At 42.4% G+C, this 19,002-nt stretch overlaps 3 protein-coding genes across 6 annotated transcripts; 2 read left to right on the top strand and 1 right to left on the bottom strand.

Annotated features, from left to right (window-relative positions):
* Positions 1-35: 35 nt before the first annotated feature.
* On the top strand, positions 36-3,570 carry LOC135498289 (RING finger protein 32-like). The gene is made up of 8 exons (XM_064788536.1): positions 36-176; positions 572-734; positions 1,061-1,141; positions 1,479-1,654; positions 1,992-2,116; positions 2,271-2,379; positions 2,630-2,794; positions 2,890-3,570. Exons 1-8 carry the CDS (start codon positions 120-122, stop codon positions 3,202-3,204), a joined length of 1,191 nt encoding a protein of 396 aa, XP_064644606.1. The 5' UTR covers positions 36-119; the 3' UTR covers positions 3,205-3,570.
* A 607-nt stretch (positions 3,571-4,177) lies between these two features.
* On the bottom strand, positions 4,178-10,350 carry LOC135498286 (alkylglycerol monooxygenase-like). Its single transcript, XM_064788530.1, has 10 exons — positions 9,984-10,350; positions 9,562-9,689; positions 9,141-9,292; positions 8,723-8,826; positions 8,381-8,476; positions 7,997-8,129; positions 7,472-7,689; positions 7,016-7,132; positions 5,837-5,919; positions 4,178-5,658 (listed from the first exon to the last, which is right to left on the bottom strand). The coding sequence occupies exons 1-10, from the start codon at positions 10,185-10,187 to the stop codon at positions 5,454-5,456; spliced, it is 1,440 nt and encodes a 479-aa protein (XP_064644600.1). The 5' UTR covers positions 10,188-10,350; the 3' UTR covers positions 4,178-5,453.
* An 841-nt stretch (positions 10,351-11,191) lies between these two features.
* Positions 11,192-18,759, top strand: LOC135498295 (uncharacterized). 4 transcript variants are annotated; one of them, XM_064788548.1, is made up of 8 exons: positions 11,192-11,292; positions 13,695-13,859; positions 14,804-14,926; positions 15,158-15,294; positions 15,416-15,518; positions 15,835-15,963; positions 16,259-16,452; positions 16,713-18,759. In XM_064788548.1, exons 2-8 carry the CDS (start codon positions 13,727-13,729, stop codon positions 16,845-16,847), a joined length of 954 nt encoding a protein of 317 aa, XP_064644618.1. In that variant the 5' UTR covers positions 11,192-11,292; positions 13,695-13,726; the 3' UTR covers positions 16,848-18,759. The 4 variants fall into 4 exon arrangements, with proteins under 4 accessions (XP_064644618.1, XP_064644617.1, XP_064644620.1 ...); XM_064788547.1 differs by having other exon boundaries at positions 11,192-11,310; XM_064788550.1 differs by lacking the exon at positions 11,192-11,292 and adding an exon at positions 13,214-13,272.
* Positions 18,760-19,002: the final 243 nt, after the last annotated feature.

Raw genomic sequence — 19,002 nt, 5'->3', positions numbered from 1 at the left:
ATATCGATTGTAGCGCTTTTTGAGAATGGGCCAAATCGCACTTGTCATTTCTGACAGTCGTCAAAAATGAATTTTCACACTAATTCTTTGGCCATTTTTGACCAAACTACTTGATAAAAATGCAAAATTCAAAAGGGAGAGGTCGTGGCAGTGTTTTGCCTAAAAGTCAGACACAGGTAAGATGAAGGAAAGTGGGTCAGATTGGCTGATGAAACCTGTTTGTTTGATTGGGCAGAATGGAGAATCACTCAGTTGGCCCAAAATTTGCATTCAAATTCAATTTTAAATTGTAAAGTTTGAAAAGATACATATCTTCTTTATTGTTGGGTTTTGACGATGTTGTAGGGTAAAGTTTGGCTAAACTTTAGAATTACCGATCGGATGTTCCTCCGCACTATATAAGTTGTGAATCGGTTTAAAGGGTTAGGGTTAGGGTTAGGCTACTTGTTCATTATTCGGTATTCATTCGCCCCTATACTTCCGATCGGGAATTCTAAAGTCGTTCCTAAAGTTTTGTCAATGTCTCATCCTCAAGTGACTAGCTAAAGTTTCTTCTTTGACTGAATTTCAGGATACAACGGCATTGACTGCCGTTGCATTTCAAGACCACCTCATCCGCAGCCTCGCTTTGACAGATGCGCTCCGACCAGCCTACAAGATCGGTCGGAACATACCAACAAACAGACGACAGAAAAACCTGAAAGATGTCAAGTCTGTTCTGGATACAGGACGAAGTACGAGTCATTCTTCCAAAATATTGTAGATCGATCAGAAATTTAACATCCTAAGACATGCAAGACCCATTCCAATCAATTTAATTCTCGGTGGAGACAATTTCCTCACACTGGCCACTCCACAATCATATTCACCCCACTCCTAAACATATTAAGAGCTGTGGTAAACACACTTTGCAACATTTTAAAAAGTGTTAACACAATTTCAAACTCCTGCTCCTGGCTTCACCTTTACCTCAGACAGAGGCTGATATCTGAAGGCCTGGCTTGTCTTCAAAGGTTAGCTTTTTCTTTTTGATTAGACCATTTACTAATCATCCTTTCAGAGCCTGTCAGACAGAAATGTTCCAGTGACCAAGCAGAAAAGGAATATGTGTTGGATCCTAAACCTCCACAACCAACTTTAGGTTTGTACTGTCATCGAGACCAAGTTGTCACAATTTAGTACCAAACATTTCTTGGGATAGTATAATGTATAGTGTCATAAAAACCATCCTTTGTCCTAAGGCAGGGCTCTGGCAATCCTAATCCTGGATGAACGACCAACTCTTTGGAGACCATGACCAGCAAAGACAGATGGTGTACCTGATAGGTAAAACATTACTGAACTCTCTGTTTGAGACCACAGATGAAGAATCTTTGAGAGTGAGGTGTATTTAGAAAGACTCGATCGTTGCCTTGTGACCCACTTCTGAAATCTCCATGATGTAATTTGTAACGAGTGTGGTTTTTAATTACTTTCAGCTCAAAAGCTTGGTCTTGTTGATGCACCGAAGCAACTGTTGACAGAAGACGAGTGGCGAGAAGTAAAGGCAACATCCAATCAACGAGAAGACTCACATGAGCCGTGTGTCATCTGTAAGGAAGACTACGGTCATGAGGACCAGGTGCTGCTCTCATGTTCTCATGTCTTTCACAAGGTAAACAATGCAATATCAGTGTCTCAACTTGGTTGTGACTTCTCCAGATTGTGACTGTCTCATGCAGAGACTTAGCAACAGACTTGGCAAAGGCGATACTTAGAGGCCCTTTGAATGTTGTTGTAGCTCATAAGGAGAGCAAGCAATTTGCTGATTTGCAAAAGCAAAACTCCCTCCAAACTAGCGCTTTCTGATTGGCTGGTTGCAAATGAGAACACTGGTATGTAGAATTCGGCACTTTTAATTGGACAGTCCATCGGAACAAACCCCAAATGTTGCTTCATTGGGCCACACAGGCTTATATTTACTGTTGACAGACTATTTGTTTGGTTTTCAGAATTGTCTGAAGGCATTTGAAAGGTTCTCTGGCAAGAAAACATGCCCCATGTGTCGGAAAGAACAGTACCAAACACGAGTGATCCATGAGGGTGCCAAGGTTCATCGGCAGAAATGTGCAACTATGTAAGTTTCATCAGGGTACTATTACAACATGTGTTTGTTGTTGCTAGTGCAGAGTTCAGAACTGCCCAAGTACCTTCTACTCTAAGTACCCTCCCTATACACCCTAACTCACCATCAGATCTTTTAAGTTTTTTGTTGTCTCCTTCTTCCTCAGGATCCAGGCCTACTGGCGCGGCCACGTCGTGAGATCCTGGTACAAGAAGCTGCGGGCAGCTCACCCACCAAAAGATCCACTGCTTAGGAGGAAGTTCTATGAAGAAAAGGTATGACATGACATATTTCTTACAACTTAAAGCAGTGAAAGTCCTCTAGTCTGAGGCTTGGCAACGTCATAGACACAGAGAGAAGCATAAGGTTCTGTGGGTCTCTGTCTAGAAGTGATCCTTTACTAATAGATTGATTCATACAGGCTTGTCTTGAGAAACCTTGAAAGCCCTTCCTCATCAGAAGCAATTTACACGAAATTTCAAGTGCATCTTCAGTGATGACATTCTTACTTTGTCCTGTTTTCAGCTCCAGTCAATCACTGACAGAATGGTTAAGTCTCTTGACTACAATATCAATGAGTTCTTCTCCGAGATTGATCGTAATGTCCAGGCAAGTCGCGACGTCTTCAAGCAGTTTGAGTTGGCATCCATGGTTATGTCTGACGAAGATTGGGATGAAATACAAATCAAGGTGAGATTTTACGGTTGGTCTTGGTCAGTCGTCAGCCACTTGAACCACTATACCACCTGCTTCAGTCCATTCATATTGTCTCCTTTCTGTTGCAGGCAGTACAACGGGAAAATGTTGAATGTCCTATCTGTCTGACGTCCCTGACAAAGCAAGGATTCGTCCGAAACAATTCGGAATGTGGAGAGCGGAATTCCAACCCAAACAAAAAGACACCAAAAGGACTGAATAAGAAAAGTAAAACTGAAATTCAGACACCGGGCCCGGGGAGTAAAGATACGGTACTTTTATCTTGTACGCATGTTTTCCATAAAACTTGTATCGAGGCTTTTGAGGAGCTTGCGATTGGAGAGCGTAGCAATTCATGTCCGGTGTGCCGGTCTATCTACAAGAAACGTGTTATTACGCTGTGAGAGTTTTATTTGTCATTGGCCATTGGACAATGCCTTAGATTGTTAGTTGAACTCAAGTGTTATTTAATGCAATATTCCATTGGAGAAACTTGTGTCATTGCCCATCGAGACAGATGCTGGATGTGCAGTGAATGCCTTTGCATTATACCACTTCCGCCAGACACTATCTTGTCTTGTGGTTGTGGTGGCAATGATATTTTGAAGATGTTTTGCACTTTGTATTATTCCGTCCAAAGCTTGTGCTGCGACTTCCACCAAGATTTTATCATTTACCACTGTTTTTGCTAGATATTATTTATACCTTATGGAATAGTGATGCAGACGAGATCTGATTTTTGTGAAAATAAAAACAATCTGCGGACATTCCATCTTTGTCCATTGTGTTATCAATTTTGCCATCGGCTGGCAAAAACTTTGAGATCGATTAATTATTCTGACGATTGGCATAGCCATTCCTGATTACACAGGCGTCTGTACGTATCTGTAGCCATCTTGGGTTAACCTGTGAAACATGATATCAGGACGAGAGCCTCAACTTCTAACAGGCCCCATTCCTTGGTTGGACTACACTCTGGGCACTGCCTCTCCTGAAAGTTGTCTGATACAATACGGCACCTGCTGAATCAGAAAATATGCGTTCAGAAGCCCTTTGAATGAATCTCTCTTTGGCATCTCTGATCTGAACAAGGACATTCTACAAGAGTTGGATCCATCTGGAGAGACTGTGGTCACTTGACCTGGTGAATGACCATTCGTGAGTTGCCAACCAGAGCATTATGTGGCCCTGCGCTGATCACATTGCAGAAGGTACCGGGGATCTCAAGACAACTCGGGCATTCGAGTCTCTGGTCGTGTACCCACTACTCATCATATCGTGGTGGCAAAGTGTGGGTGGAGTAAAGGAGGTTGTCTACAACCCACAGCAGTAGGTTGTGCTTCCAACGTTGGCTTAAACACAAAAGTAGAGCCAAAATTATCTTTCTAATATCACAATTTATTGATGTCTGAAGTGCATGTACATCTGTTCCTACAGCTATATGAAAATAATTTCTGCACCATTTGTATCTGAGTGTTATTCTACACTATTTCTAAAATACCCCAATTTGCCTCTATCAGGGGAGCAATGAAATTTCAACACGTTATAAAGCTTTGCACCAATAGATATGGGAATGTCACAATTTGCTCGATCACAAGTGAACAAAAAAGCAAACTTTTCTCTGTCCTATTTTACATATCCTGTTCCAATAACTAGACATAGTCAAATCTAAAAATAGTTGTACCATTTTAAGAAACACGACTGGAGTCTTCAGTAAACAGGAAGAGCAATTTTATGCAGTAGGAATGTCAAAGAACTGGTCCAAACAACACCTGAAAAAAACCCTTAACAATTCGTTGGTTCTCATGAAAGCGAAAATACTTTGTAATGTAAAGTAAGTTACCACATAATTCATTACAAAAGTGTTCAGAAAAATGTTAAGAAAAACATGCATGACATAGATCAGAATGGTAGCAAGTTGGTACTATGCGTTCAATTAAAATTTCCTGATATTTAAAAGTGCACCATCCTGATATATAGATATGATTTCTTACCATATACCTCTGAAAAAATACATGACTAGTAATACACAATGAAGCCTAGAATAACTGTCTTTGTGATCCTATCAACCGAAATATGATTTGTCATGGTGTTATATTTGAATTAGTACATCAGTTTAACTCAATATTTCACTTACATAATTGGCCTGCAGTTACAGCTGCAGGTACAGAGGCCTGGAGTTTACTGGAATAATATATCATACACAGTGAGCAAGTGACCTTCACAATGCACTTATGACTGGGTGACTTTGTATACAAAGGATACACTGATTACAGAGACCTCTTGAGTCAGGACTGTTATCCTCGAGGATCAGTTAATGACTCACATTTCTTATCATGATCATGACACAATGACTTCCACTTTTAGTGCAAGTCACATGATCTCGTGTCCCATTTGATAACAGCATGTAGATACTGCATGTAACACATCATAACTGCCGAATATCGGCAAAACAAAGTTCAATTTTATCAACAAATTAAGAACATGACATCAATTTACAATTTTGGTGCAATCTGTAAACAACGTCATACAGAGATGATTGTGACACCTATTTGTAGTATTTTGCTTGGTGGTTTAACCTGCGCAGCTAGTGCCAGTTCTCTAATGGTCCCTTTAAGGCTGACCAATCAATGTCCTCCAATCAAGAGCGTGACTAAGCTTCCTTCTTTTTGGCTGTTAAGTCCCTGTAACAGTGGATGAGCCAGATAGATCCCGACGCAAGGAAAATGAACCTCAGACCTAGGGCAAGATACATCAACATCGCAGATGCACCATCGTAAACTCCGCTACTGGTGAGGTAGATGTCAGCTCCAACATAAATCAGGCAGCGAAGGAGTTCGAAGTACGGAGCGTGGGGCCTGAAACAGAATCAACACATCTGGGACTTATTCGGCAAATGGTGGAGCACGGTCACAAACAGAAATGCTTTCATTAGAAATCTGTCAAAAAGCTTGGACATTGCAATCTGACAATCTGCCAAAATGCTAGAATATTATCTATGAAAACCAATGCAAGAAGCGCTGTAAAGTCACTTACTTGTGCTCATAGAGCCACCCAAACACTGAGAGCGTGAAGACTACATACATGACAGACACAAACAGAACAACAGGACCAACAAGCTGAAAGATAACAAGCAGAGAGAACTCGACAACGGACGAGAAAGATCATGCATACACTGACCTGAAAGATACCTCAACATGCTACCGTAACTGTTTCTTCTACCCCCCCCACACCCGCTGGTTTTATGGTCTTAATTTCTAGATCTGTGATAAATTACCCTCTTCTTACAGTATCCACTCCCTTAGACCTTTAATACACTGGCAGGGGGGTTAACAGAGGTAAACCCAGGAGTCAAAGAAGACAGGTTCCACTCTAAACGTGGGTGGCCCCAAGTCAGAGTCTTTTTCACCCATTTATTTATAGTCTATTTCAAATATGGCTGCGTAGTGATATGGGATGAATCTGTGGCTGGCTGTGAGGTAGCTACTTCCATGTAATGGTCCCAACCATGACACAGTTATTACAACAGCTAACATAAACAATGTCATTCACAGAGAGGACAGATCATGCAATACATTGATGACTCTTATACTAATGATGATAGTAGAGGTCAGTGTAACAGGCAGACATGCACTATAATTCCTCAACTAGATATTCAGAGGGTTAAAACACTCAACATTCATTCAAAAGAGAAATTATTCATAACAGAACATGACATGTGGACACCTGCCATGAACATACATTAGAATTTCTAAACCAGAAGTCACTGTTTCAAATGGCAGGGTGTCATGCACCTGAGCCTGTCTGTTTCACTCACTCAACATCCAACATCTCAATATGATAACAGACTTACTAGAGAGACTAACATACTCTATCTTCACTGATCTAAGGCCGCCTTATAGTATACCATGAATTCGACACATACAAAAGCCATGATGTCCCGACTACCGGACAACTTGGTGTCACCCACTGTCTGTCCCAACTGAACATGTTGAATGGCGCCGTATCAACGTGGGCATAATATCTAGTGGGGCTTGGTTGATAATCAGGTATGGACTTACAGCAGTGAAACTAGAGAATGAACAGAACGAATATGAAATGTATCATGCCACAAAAGGAGATTCTTTCAATTTTCCATGCCACAGTCTGAATTACTAAAACTACTGAGGCATGGAATTAGGTGCTGTTGTTTTGCAACCCTTGGGCTCACAGTACCTTTTTCATCGTCAACAGTGCAATATACGCTAGGAGAGCCAGGGCAAAGTGAATCACAACATACACATTGCACCAGATTGGAAGATCTTTGTTGTAAATTTTCACCGCCTGTTCAATCTGAAAAAAAATAACAGAAAATGCATAATTTTTTTGTCTGGCTGAGAGTCTTCTCCTTTGGTGTGTCTATTGGTGTTAGATCGTGCGCCCCAAGAAAACATGGCAAAACATGTGAGTGTGAGAGGAATGACACTTTCGAATACCTAGAAATTGCAGTGATACACTGTGTGCTGTCCTAATATCAATTGCAGAGTCTTCTGAAACACACTCTTCTTCAGGCTTATTGTATTGTGAAATGTTCTTGCAGGGCATCAACTGACAATAAGTAGGGGTGCCCTATCGAGTTTGATATATTTGGTACACCAAAGCTAATAGGAGTACTTGCACAACTGATCGTACCTCTGGAATGTCTTCATGGCATCCAAACCTCGGCTTCCCTGGCGCCCAACCTGGTCCCATGAAGAGAGTATTCAGTTTATTTCTCCATCCTTTCCTGCGCCAGAAGCATTTCCAGATATACAAAAAGTGACTGACTTGTGTGTAGAAAACGTCCCAGTTTCGGTGCGGATGAACCAAGCCATAGACGACCTCCTCTTTGGTCTCTTCTTGAAAAGTACCTGGAGATGAAATAACTTTGTCAATTGTGGAGATCAGTTGGGTATCCTAAGGCCTGCAGGAGGAGGACCCATAGGCCTCTTAAAGTGACATTTGGTATGAAAAGTAAAGTTGGACCATGCAGTTAAGCCACAGTATCACTGAGAATGTTGCTATGCAGAATTCAAAACAAGAAGTTGTGCTGTTGGTCCCCTTACGCAAGTAGTTGTACACCCCCCTCCAACAGCACTGACCTGGGAAGAAACAAACTTAATTGACAGGCAAACCAATTCCACCAACCAAAAGTCTGCAACCTTGCCTTGAACTTACCAAATAAACGGTCCCAGATTATAAGCGTCCCAGCATAATTTTTGTCCAAGCAGTATTTGTTGCGACCATGATGGACTCGATGATGACTTGGTGTATTCAGTATGTACTCCAGGGGCCCAAGTTTGTCTATCACCTGGAAAGGAGAGTTTAGCACATCATATTTGACTTTTTCATGACAGAATCCTTGCGAGAACCCAAAGCAACATTTTGGCATTACAGAGAGACTACCAAGGGATTTAAGGAGGGGCTTCTAAGCACTGAACTGTAATCAAGTGGAAAGAAAACTGAGTGGCTCAGAAGTAATTATCTGCAAGGTGGGCAACACTCTCCTGATTTATAGTAATTAAAAGTTGTACGATTGGAAAGATGACGGTAAAGTCTCACCTCAGTATGAACCCAGAACTGGTAGGTCAAATTAAACTGGGAGTGCACCAGATAGGCGGACGGTGGAACGAATATTGCCATTGGAAGATAAAACATCTGAAAAGAGAACAAAGGGTGTCAATAAGTTTACTGGAAACTGAGCAAGGGAGGAGACTGGCCCTTGATAAGAAGCCGGATGGGTACTGCCGCTTGTAAGCTTTTCAAACGGGGACGATTCACAATGAAAATAAATAGGCAATTCAAATTCCTCATCATCAAGACATTTCAAAAGAGATTGAATTCAAATCTTCTGAAGAACCTCCTCATTTTCGTCAGCATTTCTCACAAGATTTCAATACTTACGGAAGAGACATATTTTTGGGAAGCAGACTGCCTAAGAGCCGTTGTTAGGTTGTAGTGCTCAGAACTGTGATGAGTTTGATGCGCTGCCCATAACAGATTCACCTCTGAAAGCAGACGAGTCCAGGAACTTGCCAAATGAGTATGACATGAAATGGTGTGATGATCATTGAGACGTTGTCCTTGACGGAGGGGTGTCATAAATACAGAGGTTGAATTCAATACAAATGGCCAATTTAGGACCAATTGTGGTGTTCACTAAGGGAGTGTTCATACAAAATAGCACAAAGTCTAACAAAATGCCAAAAGATTTGTCTCTATCATTTTAATCATATGGTCATGGAATGGAACGAGGCAAAGGATAATCATTTTAATTATATACAGCCAACATGATCAAGCTGACTTCGGGACTGACACTCACCATGTCCCATGCGATGAGCCCAGTAGTACCCCATGTCCACGCCCAGGAACGCCACGATCCATGTCCAGGGTGAGTCCCAAGGAAGATGGAAATAGTTGAAATTCTCATGGATCCAGATGTATGCAGTTAATTCTACTCCCTTGAACAGTACTCTGAATTAGGAAACAAAAAGAATAAATTACAGCTCAAGGCTGGTGAAATTTTAAGGGGAAACGGTTGAGTAAGTAAGTAAGTAAGTAAGTAAGTAGGCCTTACCGCATTCCTGATGACAGGGGAGGGACATTTTGGATTTCCTCCTTATAGGGATTTCTGTGGTCAAATTTGGGACTAGACTCTGTGTCCTTATCAGAAAGTGTTCCCTTGGTGGAGATAACTCCATAAAGAGGTTCAACTACATGGTTAACTCCTGGAGGTAACTTACGGTGGAAGCAATGAAAGCAAACCAGCACTGACAGAACTGAAACTGTCATTAATCCTAAGTGTCCGTCTTCCCCTGATGAAGCAGATTACAAGCTCCAAGAGAATCATCAACGTGAACATAGGGAAGACCTGAAAATGAACCGATACTCATGACCTCTGGGGAGGACTGGGATGCCCGAGGGGGGCAAGTGGGAAACTAGATTACATGTCAAACCCCAGTAAGATGACCAGTTCTATGTAAATGGAGAAATACCAAGATCCCTATAAACAAATGAGAGTTCATAAACACTTTCCTGTCACTTCCTGGTTCACAAACCAGCACGAGGTTATACAACAATGTATCCCACTATTGACTATGTACTGGTGGTAGAATTAAATAACTAGCAAAACTATACAAGCAATTACAAAAAGTTGTGTCCCTACCTCTGTGACATAATCAGGCACCTCATGCTGCTCTTTAAATGTCGTCTCATTCGGTGTGACGAAATAGAAAATCAACCGAAGTGGTCTGATTATCGGATTGTCCAAGAAACTCTTCAGAGACACTGAGACTAGTGACAGAGAATCCCCACTCGCATTTTGTACCGCCTCCCCTACGCGTCCAGCTAGCGTTCCATTCAATGACATGTTCACCAGTAACTGTGCTCGGCGTCTAAAGACCCAATGCCAACTGATCCTGGCAGGTTTAAGAAATAATCCAGCTTTTATCGACCAAAATCGATAAGATATTGGCGAAATGTCATCCAGTCGTCATGTGTTTGTTTACCTTATCAGCTGTCACGGCTGTGCGCATGGAATTTGCTAGGGAAATTATCAAGAATTAACTTTGCGACTGACTGGCGATTGCTTTGTGAAGAGATGGCGTTCCATAGACACAATACAATATGACATTATCAGTGTCACGACTTAAGTTTGGTCAAATCTAAAACTGCCGTAGTCACATGCTCCTCCCTTCTGGACTCCTATGCAGTCCATTTATTCATCCTGACCGTCCTTCCTCTATGGCAAAAGGACGAGACCCGGCCCCGGACGAGGACAGCCCACTGGCACTGCATCCGGAGTGTACTCCCCTCGCACACGTTATTGAGGTCGGTGCCGGGGTTTGCACTGAAGTTTAGGTTGTAGCAGACGCAGGATGGCCCAGATGCTCTTCCTACTCTGTCGTCAACCTCTCCTTCAAACCCGGGTAGCCTACGATTGCGAAACACATTTTACCGCCCTTCCCGAGCTCATCATTGAAAAACAGCGCACGCCGAAAGTATCCCCACAGGCGAAAAACCATTGTAGCAGTAGACTCTTTCACCAGTCTCCTCCATTCACTCATTACAAAGACTGGTACTTGACGGCAACTCACTCGTCATAAACTCGATTTGGGGGCGTAAGCTTCCGGTGTCCGGTCACCTGTTTCTGACAAGGATGGGTAACCTCGATCCAAGGAATACCAGCGCTCTCGGTATTAACAGTCCATCCACTATATGCTCAGCTCGCCTCGGGTGAATCAACGAGGCCTCCTCGACCCTCCGCTGCGCGGCGGACAGGGTCGAGGTTACCTGGACTATTGCGGCGGTAAAGGTCGCGAGAAATGTTCCGGTGTGTTTCACTCGCGATCTCAATCAGAAATAACAAATCAATCAAATGACAAGTGGTCCTATTGACACGCTTTGCTGATCACATTCACGAGGTTCCGGGGCCTAATCCGTTTCAGTTTTGCGGTAGATTTAAAGAAAAACCAGTTAAGTTATTATTGCATGTAAGTACGCCGTTATTTTCTCGATATTTAGGGCGTAAATTGTGTTTTTACTTGAACCGGTTTTGACATTTGTATGCACATTGCATTAGCTGTCTACATTGTTGCATATCATGATATTGATAATAGCACTTATGTTGCATATATTGCCATCCCAATGATATTCTGACATTTGATTTATTGGATCTGGGAGATTCTTTGCTTTTATAACATTTTAGATCATTTAAGCTTCCACTTGCAGTGTTGCACTGTTCCAGGAATTGAGCAGTGATGTCACCAGCACTAGCCACTGGTCCTCTTCTCTTTATCTTCATCTTCCCCATCCCCATTTCTTACAATACAATACAGGAATCATGCATCTTTTTGAAGTGTCATACAAGCATATGACGTCATTGACGATTGATTTACACTTTTACACAAACATCATTGTGATCATGCATATGACTCAAATATCAATTGATCAATATCACCTCTTGTCTGTACTTATTGACACCAGTTCATGGACATAGCCAGCGGGAATGTGTTTTTTTCCGAAACATTTCCAAAACTGTCATTTCCCCCCAAGACCAAAAAAGTAGCTACGCCCCTTGAGAGTTCAACAGAACATGATTGCTGCACATTATAACTGAGAACTAGGCCTATTACACTCTCTGCAACTTAAGGTCACTGTGAAGTGCTTAGACTGCTGCGTGATGGCGTGAGCATATGTCTGTGCCACGCCCACAATCAATGCCAACCTGGATTCGATCGACATGGACAGATCACTATTCCATAACTCTTTTGGTCAGTTGATACTGCACTGATCTAGTGGATATGATAATGCTAATCATAGGTAAATGCCAAGGGTAAATAAAAGAGCAGAAGATGGCAGGTGCAAACATTAACCGGTTCACTCCGGACTGGCATTTTTTGCCTGCAGCGCCCGGTGCTGAGCAAGTAATGCAATCAGTAGTGACATCTATTGGATTGGAGTGCTCAATAGTCACAAGTGTCATCATCGATACTACTTCGGGAGTGACCGTCTAGCGATCTCTAAAAAGTGAATCTACACTCCAGTTTGCTGACATTCATTCAAAGTACCATAATTTGTCAACACTGGGTTGCCATGGAAACTGGGCTAATACCAAGAGATATGCTCGTGTACCAGTATCACTGATGCTGAGAAGGTTATCATCGAGACGCTTCAACCATGTGTTGACTTCTGCTACCTGCAATCTATTGATAGAAGAATGAAGAAATCATATAAAACCAATAAAAATCTGATAAAGGTGTTCACTCGATCACTGGCTCCTGGTGAGAGATTCACCACTTGGTAATGAAACGATGCAAGCTTAGACTATAAAGTCATGTCCAGCCACGCCCTTGGACTCATTACACGTGATGTGTTCATGCAGTCTGATAATCAGAAGTACGAGGTATGGTGCGAGGCAACTCTCTCTCTACATCATAATGACCTCTTCACACACAAGTTGAGCCCTCGCCATTCATAACTTTCAAAATCACAGTTCAGTTGCCAGGGAGTGTTTAAATCTCTTTCACTGAGATAGACTGATGTGAGTAGCTGACATGGTGATATTCTATTCATTGTCTTGGGCAATTCACTTAACCATTAACCTTCTTATTCCCCTGTGTAATGAAACAGGGACCTAGGGTGTGCAAAGAAAGATATGATCGTCATTTCTATGGCAACCACAAGTTTTAATGTAGACTTCAATAACTTTCCTGACATAGAAACGACATTGGCTCTTAGCGTTATTAACATGCGCAACATAATCAATGAATGATAACGATACCATGTACCGCCTCTGCATACTGACTCACAAATACCTGGTTCACGCCTTCACTTTCTCATGTACAGACCATTTCTAATTGGCTCGCAGATCGATCGTTCTCAATAGGGCCTTAGGAAGAGTCGTTATATCAGTGTGTTAGGGTGCTGCGTCTATGCCAAGTTCTCATCATCTGGTGCGTTACAATGTTGCTGTGAATGTCCTGGATCGTGAATATTGTTTCTCCTGTTATTTCATGATTTCGTATAACTTATGAAGGAGTGCAGTTTAAGCGGTAATGCTCGAAGGAAAGTGCAACTGGGAATTCAAGGCATAACACATACCTGGTGACATAAGCTTGCCTCATTTATATGTGCAGATTCGTTTGGGATAGACCTGTGAATCTTGTTTTTCAGTGAAGCCCTGAAATTAGCGGAAGTTCAGACTCCTGTGTCCTCTCTCTACCTGTGCTCAATCAAGAGACATAAAGGTACTCTTCTGATTGTTAGCTATTTGAAATTGAAGGTTGATAATAATGTCAGCTATCACTTGGCTCTGGAATTTCTGCTGTTGGCATGTGAAGCATGATTGACCTTTTCCCCGCTTTTCTCACTACAGGGCTGTAAAACGTGATCAGTGAGATTGGGAGAATGGGCGAGCGGGCCATCATCAAGATCGCATCGCCGCCAGCAGGGAAGGAAGGCAGTGGCTTCCTGGTGAGGAAGGTTATTGGTGGAACCCTCATTCCGACGTGGGACCCATTCCTGATGCTGGATCATCTAGGTGAGGCAATGGTCTTCCTTTCTTCTTGTTGGTGTGAGGAGCATGCTGCTATGGTTGGGTGCCAATTCAGACATAAACTACTCTCTTTCTTCAATTAGCCACTTCAATTCGCACAGCAGAAGTGCATCTGACTTGTGATCAAGAGGTTGTGGTTTCGAGATTGGCCAGTTTCACTCGCTACCTTCAGTTGGCCTGGAACAGTCAAACATAATGCAGTATGCGTGCTCCTAGATTTCTACTGAAGGGTTTACTACACTTGGCTGAAGTGTGAATGCAAAGCACTTTTTGAGACAGAACAGTTGTACAGTATAAAGCGATACTCTGTGACTATATCAACCTACATATCATTTTCTTTTGATTTTATTCTTGAATTCAATTCATTTTACTGTCTGCCGTGTTCAACAGAACAGTCCTCATGATACTCGCCGACATACTAGCAGTTGGTGATATTCCACACACATTCTCGACTCAATCAAGTGATTGATATGTGATAGGCTGTCCGAGCTAGATTGTCAGGAACCCTGGTAACTGGTCTTCTGAGATCACACACCTGTACACCTCGTGGAATTGATGATAAATACAGTGAAGTGCATTGCACGCCATGCACACTCATTCGAGAGTTATAAAAGACATGGAAGGCTATTCAACTTGAGTGTATCCAGTTGGGTTTCTATACACGCAACGTGATTTATCAATCGGTGGCGAGCCCTGTTGTCATGGCTCTATGAGGCACTTGATAAATGTGCCTGTTATATGGGGGTTAGTACGGCTTTGAGAGAGTAATGTATCATTCAGCATGGAACTGTGTACCTTGGGAAATAACATGGGACTCGGGAGTGACTTTTTTGTTAGGGGGGGATGCCCATTGTTACAGGTGGCTGATCACTATAGTCACGAACTGTGACAGGTATGATTCCACTAAAAGGGGAACTGGCTATTTTCAGGGCCGGTTGAATACAAACCAGGAGAGGCGGTTGGGGCACCAGACCACCCGCATCGGGGGTTCGCTATCGTGACGTATGTTGTCGACGGTGGGGTGAAACATCAGGACTCGATAGGAAATAAGGGTGAGTGGGAGTGATACTCTGAGTGGGAGTGATACTCTGAGTGGCTCAGACAGGATTATGCTCTGGGATGATGTACTCTGTGCTGTCTTTGCCAGATTGACCTGAGGTCTCTCAGGGTGGCGCTATGAATGAGATCAGTAGTTGGAAATTGCTTTCAAACTTATCGGCTCGCAACTGGGAAAGTTCACCCCTGACTTTTGTCAGCTGAAGCTTGTCTTGAACTACTTGCAGGGCTTCTTGAATCCGGCTGGGTGCAGTGGATGAATGCTGGTCGTGGTATCGTCCACTCGGAGATGCCTCCTGATGACATGATGAAACACGGAGGATGCTCGGAGGGTTTCCAACTGTGGGTCAATCTACCAGCAAAAGTAAGTCCAAGTAAACTGACCGAGCTTCTACCTCTAGAGGTCAAAATCAGTCATGAAATTGAGTAAGTTCTCGGGGAATTCAATTTCAAAACATTCATTCCTCTTCTATCATTGGTTACAGGATAAAATGATAGCACCCACATATCAGGATGTCCCTCCAGAAAATACGCCAGTCGTTCATGAGAATAAAGCCAAAATACATGTGATAGCAGGAAGCTTTAGAGGTAGGTTTTGCTAGCCCTCAACTCTCGAATATTGTCTGGCTAAATAGTTCTAAATCACCATGCTCTCAGCACAATGGTTAATAAGAAACTAACCTGAGATGTCCCTCCAGGCACCCTTGAAAATGTATTTGTGCCTTGGGGTCCAGGATGGGCGCACACTTTCTTGGTTTGATTCTGAGGTTGAACATCCTTGTTGTCACACTCATGGTTCTGTTGTTCTTACACAGACATACCCTGACTGTTCTTTACAGATTGTTTGAGAGTGTTTTCATTAGTACGACATCTCAATTCACATCTGCTGATCATTTCATTACAGGAACAAAGTCCACAATTAATACAAAAATCCCTATTTTCTTACTCGATGTTCACCTTGAACCCGGCGGTAGTTTGTCGATACCAGTGAGCGATGGGTTAAACGGGTTCGTCTATGCCTGGAGAGGAGCTGGTGAGTGAGACCAGCAGTTAATGAGACGTAGTATTCAACTGGTTTCAGTTGCTCAAAGCACTTCACCTTGTTGCCGCTAGCTATTGGCCTGTACATTCATGATTCAAGTACTTACTGACTCTGAGAGTATGACACGTCCGAGCTCAGTTATCCAGGGCTCAGGTCTAACATTCATAGTTGGCCATATCTGCCGGCGGTTTAAGACCAAGAGGCTCAATGAAAACATGCAAATTTTATTAGAGCTGGGGTCTGTTGCGTTGTGGCTATTTTCAAGCAGTTTGCGCTTGTTTTCCAGGTTCTCTTGGCCTTGATAAGCAACCAGTCCATGCAGGTCAGGTCGGACTGATGAGTGAAGCAGGCCGCGATTTGTACATAAGAGCAGAGGATACTAAAGAGTTGCGTGCCCTGGTGGCAGCCGGCACACCTATAAAAGAACCCGTCGCTAAACACGGACCATTTGTGATGAATACATGGGAAGAGATAGAAGAGGTAGGTATTGCCTAATGACAATGAGACAAAACTAGCAATATTCTGGCCCAATATTTCTTTCAAGGATGATATGCTAAATGTGTGCGTTATTGCTGTGCTCTAAGTCTTTGCCCTGAAATCATCTGTTGGAACATACCAACTCTCCCGAAGTCAACTCAACATTTCTCGGGAACGTCTCAATCCTTCAGCTCTGCCATATAACGTTTAACTACTCCTGTGACCTGTGTATAAACTAATCTTCTTGTGGTCCATTCTTACAGGCAATAAGCGATTACCGTGAGGGTCGTCTCGGTTCAATACCAGGGAAGGAGGATCGATTGCGACAGACGGAGGCAGCGCTGGCAATGCAGCAGAAGAACGAATCATTATTGCTCATGAATCCATCCTATCACTAGCTTTGTTACAACCAACCAATCAGATCCTTTGTTACGTCATCTGCTCATTGGACATTGATTTCTTCAGTGCTGCCCCCTGGTGGATTAGTTACTGCAAATGGCTCTAATATACAACATGGTCATAGCTAGCTTATGTTCTGAATCAACAACAAGCAGTGTTGGCCTGGTTTCATTAGCTACATGGCCACAACCACGAAGACTTCCAGATTGGCTGTACCACGAGGTGTATGGATTTTATCCAATACCAAGTCATAAAATCTAGTCATAGGTCCTTGCTTTTAGTCAAAAACGTTATGAAATATTATCAATGTTTGAGTTCATAAACTATGGGACCAACTCTTTAATAGCTGTTTTTCACAAATCTATTTTTCACTTTCAAATGAAAAGAATGTATTTACACCAATTTTAATCATTCATTTACCAATTTATATTACTACTTAGAGGATAATTCAGGTCTCTGCTTTGTCAGTGTTCTCTTTATAATACTTTGGTGGAGGGGAGGGGCTTTTTTGCAGCAAATAATTTTTCAATGGGGACTTCAGGCAGGAGCTAGTGGGTCAAATTGGTCAACTGCCGGCCCCCTTAGTGTGCACAGTTAGCCATCTGGGTAGTGTTTGATTCAGCATTAGATGTGTGTGGGAAATCTTTGTTGAATTTTCAGATGGGGGAGCCCCATATTAGGAACTTTATGTCACATACTGCTCCTGCTTTTACTCAGACGCAGCGTATAAAGCTAGGGTAGTTTGTACACTGAGCACTTTAAAGAAAGAAGTATTAGTCTTCAGATATGAACTACAGTAGAACCTCTCTATTAAGGACACCCTTGGGACTGAAAAGTACTGTCCTTAATAAAGAGGCGTCCTGATTAGAGAGGTCAAATTGAATGGCAACAACCAATTTGGGACCAAAACTAGTGTCCTTAATAGAGAGGTTGTCCTTAATAGAGAGGTGTCCACTAAGGGAGGTTTCACTGTATCTCTCATTTTGTTTTGTAGCTTTAAAATCACGTCAAGCTCTCCTGAGCTTGAAATAGTGTCCTAGGACTGAAGCATGGTACAGCTTAGCATAATCACCTAAAGCTCTCAGGAGCTTGAAATAGTGTTCTAGGACTGAAGCATGGTACAGCTTAGCATAATCACCTAAAGCTCTCATGAGCTTGAAATAGTGTTCTAGGACTGAAGCATGGTACAGTTTAGCATAATCACCTAAAGCTCTCTTGAGCTTGAAATAGTGTTCTAGGACTGAAGCATGTTACAGTTTAGCATAATCACCTAAAGCTCTCAGGAGCTTGAAATAGTGTTCTAGGACTGAAGCATGGTACAGCTTAGCATAATCACCTAAAGCTCTCAGGAGCTTGAAATAGTGTTCTAGGACTGAAGCATGGTACAGTTTAGCATAATCACCTAAAGCTCTCAGGAGCTTGAAATAGTGTTCTAGGACTGAAGCATGGTACAGTTTAGCATAATCACCTAAAGCTCTCAGGAGCTTGAAATAGTGTTCTAGGACTGAAGCATGGTACAGTTTAGCATAATCACCTAAAGCTCTCAGGAGCTTGAAATAGTGTTCTAGGACTGAAGCATGGTACAGTTTAGCATAATCACGTCAAGCCCTCTTGAGCTTGAAATAGTGTTCTAGGACTGAAGCATGGTACATATGAAGGCATGATCACATCAAGTTCTTTTGAGCTTGGAATAGTTAATAGGTCTGACATAATCACATAAGCGTTTGTGCACTACGTAGTGTGGTTAGCTTTGGAGAAGAAACCATTGTCTCTATATCTAACATATGTTTTGGTGCCTCGTCCAACCGCAGTGTAGCTTGTTGTTGTTAAAGCCGCCTTATAGATTCATACATCAGACACCAAATGCTATTAATTAACCATTATACTCAATAAAACATTTTATTCTATTTTCATGATGTGTTTTGTCAGTATGTTATGATAATATTATGTGATCACGTCACTTATTGAAATATACTGAAAAGGGATTTTCCGCTACACCGACCTGGGTTTCTTTTAACCAGGTCCCCACAGGAACCTTGAAGCTCTCCCCCACAGGAACCTTGAAGCTCTCCCCCACAGGAACCTTGAAGCTCTCCCCCACAGGAACCTTGAAGCTCTCCAAGAGGGTGTCACGTCCAACTCCTCTCGCTCTTA

Source organism: Lineus longissimus, chromosome 13, assembly GCF_910592395.1.
Source record: "Lineus longissimus chromosome 13, tnLinLong1.2, whole genome shotgun sequence".
In the NCBI taxonomy this organism is placed as follows: domain Eukaryota; kingdom Metazoa; phylum Nemertea; class Pilidiophora; order Heteronemertea; family Lineidae; genus Lineus; species Lineus longissimus.
This window is presented reverse-complemented; position numbering and strand designations above follow the sequence as displayed.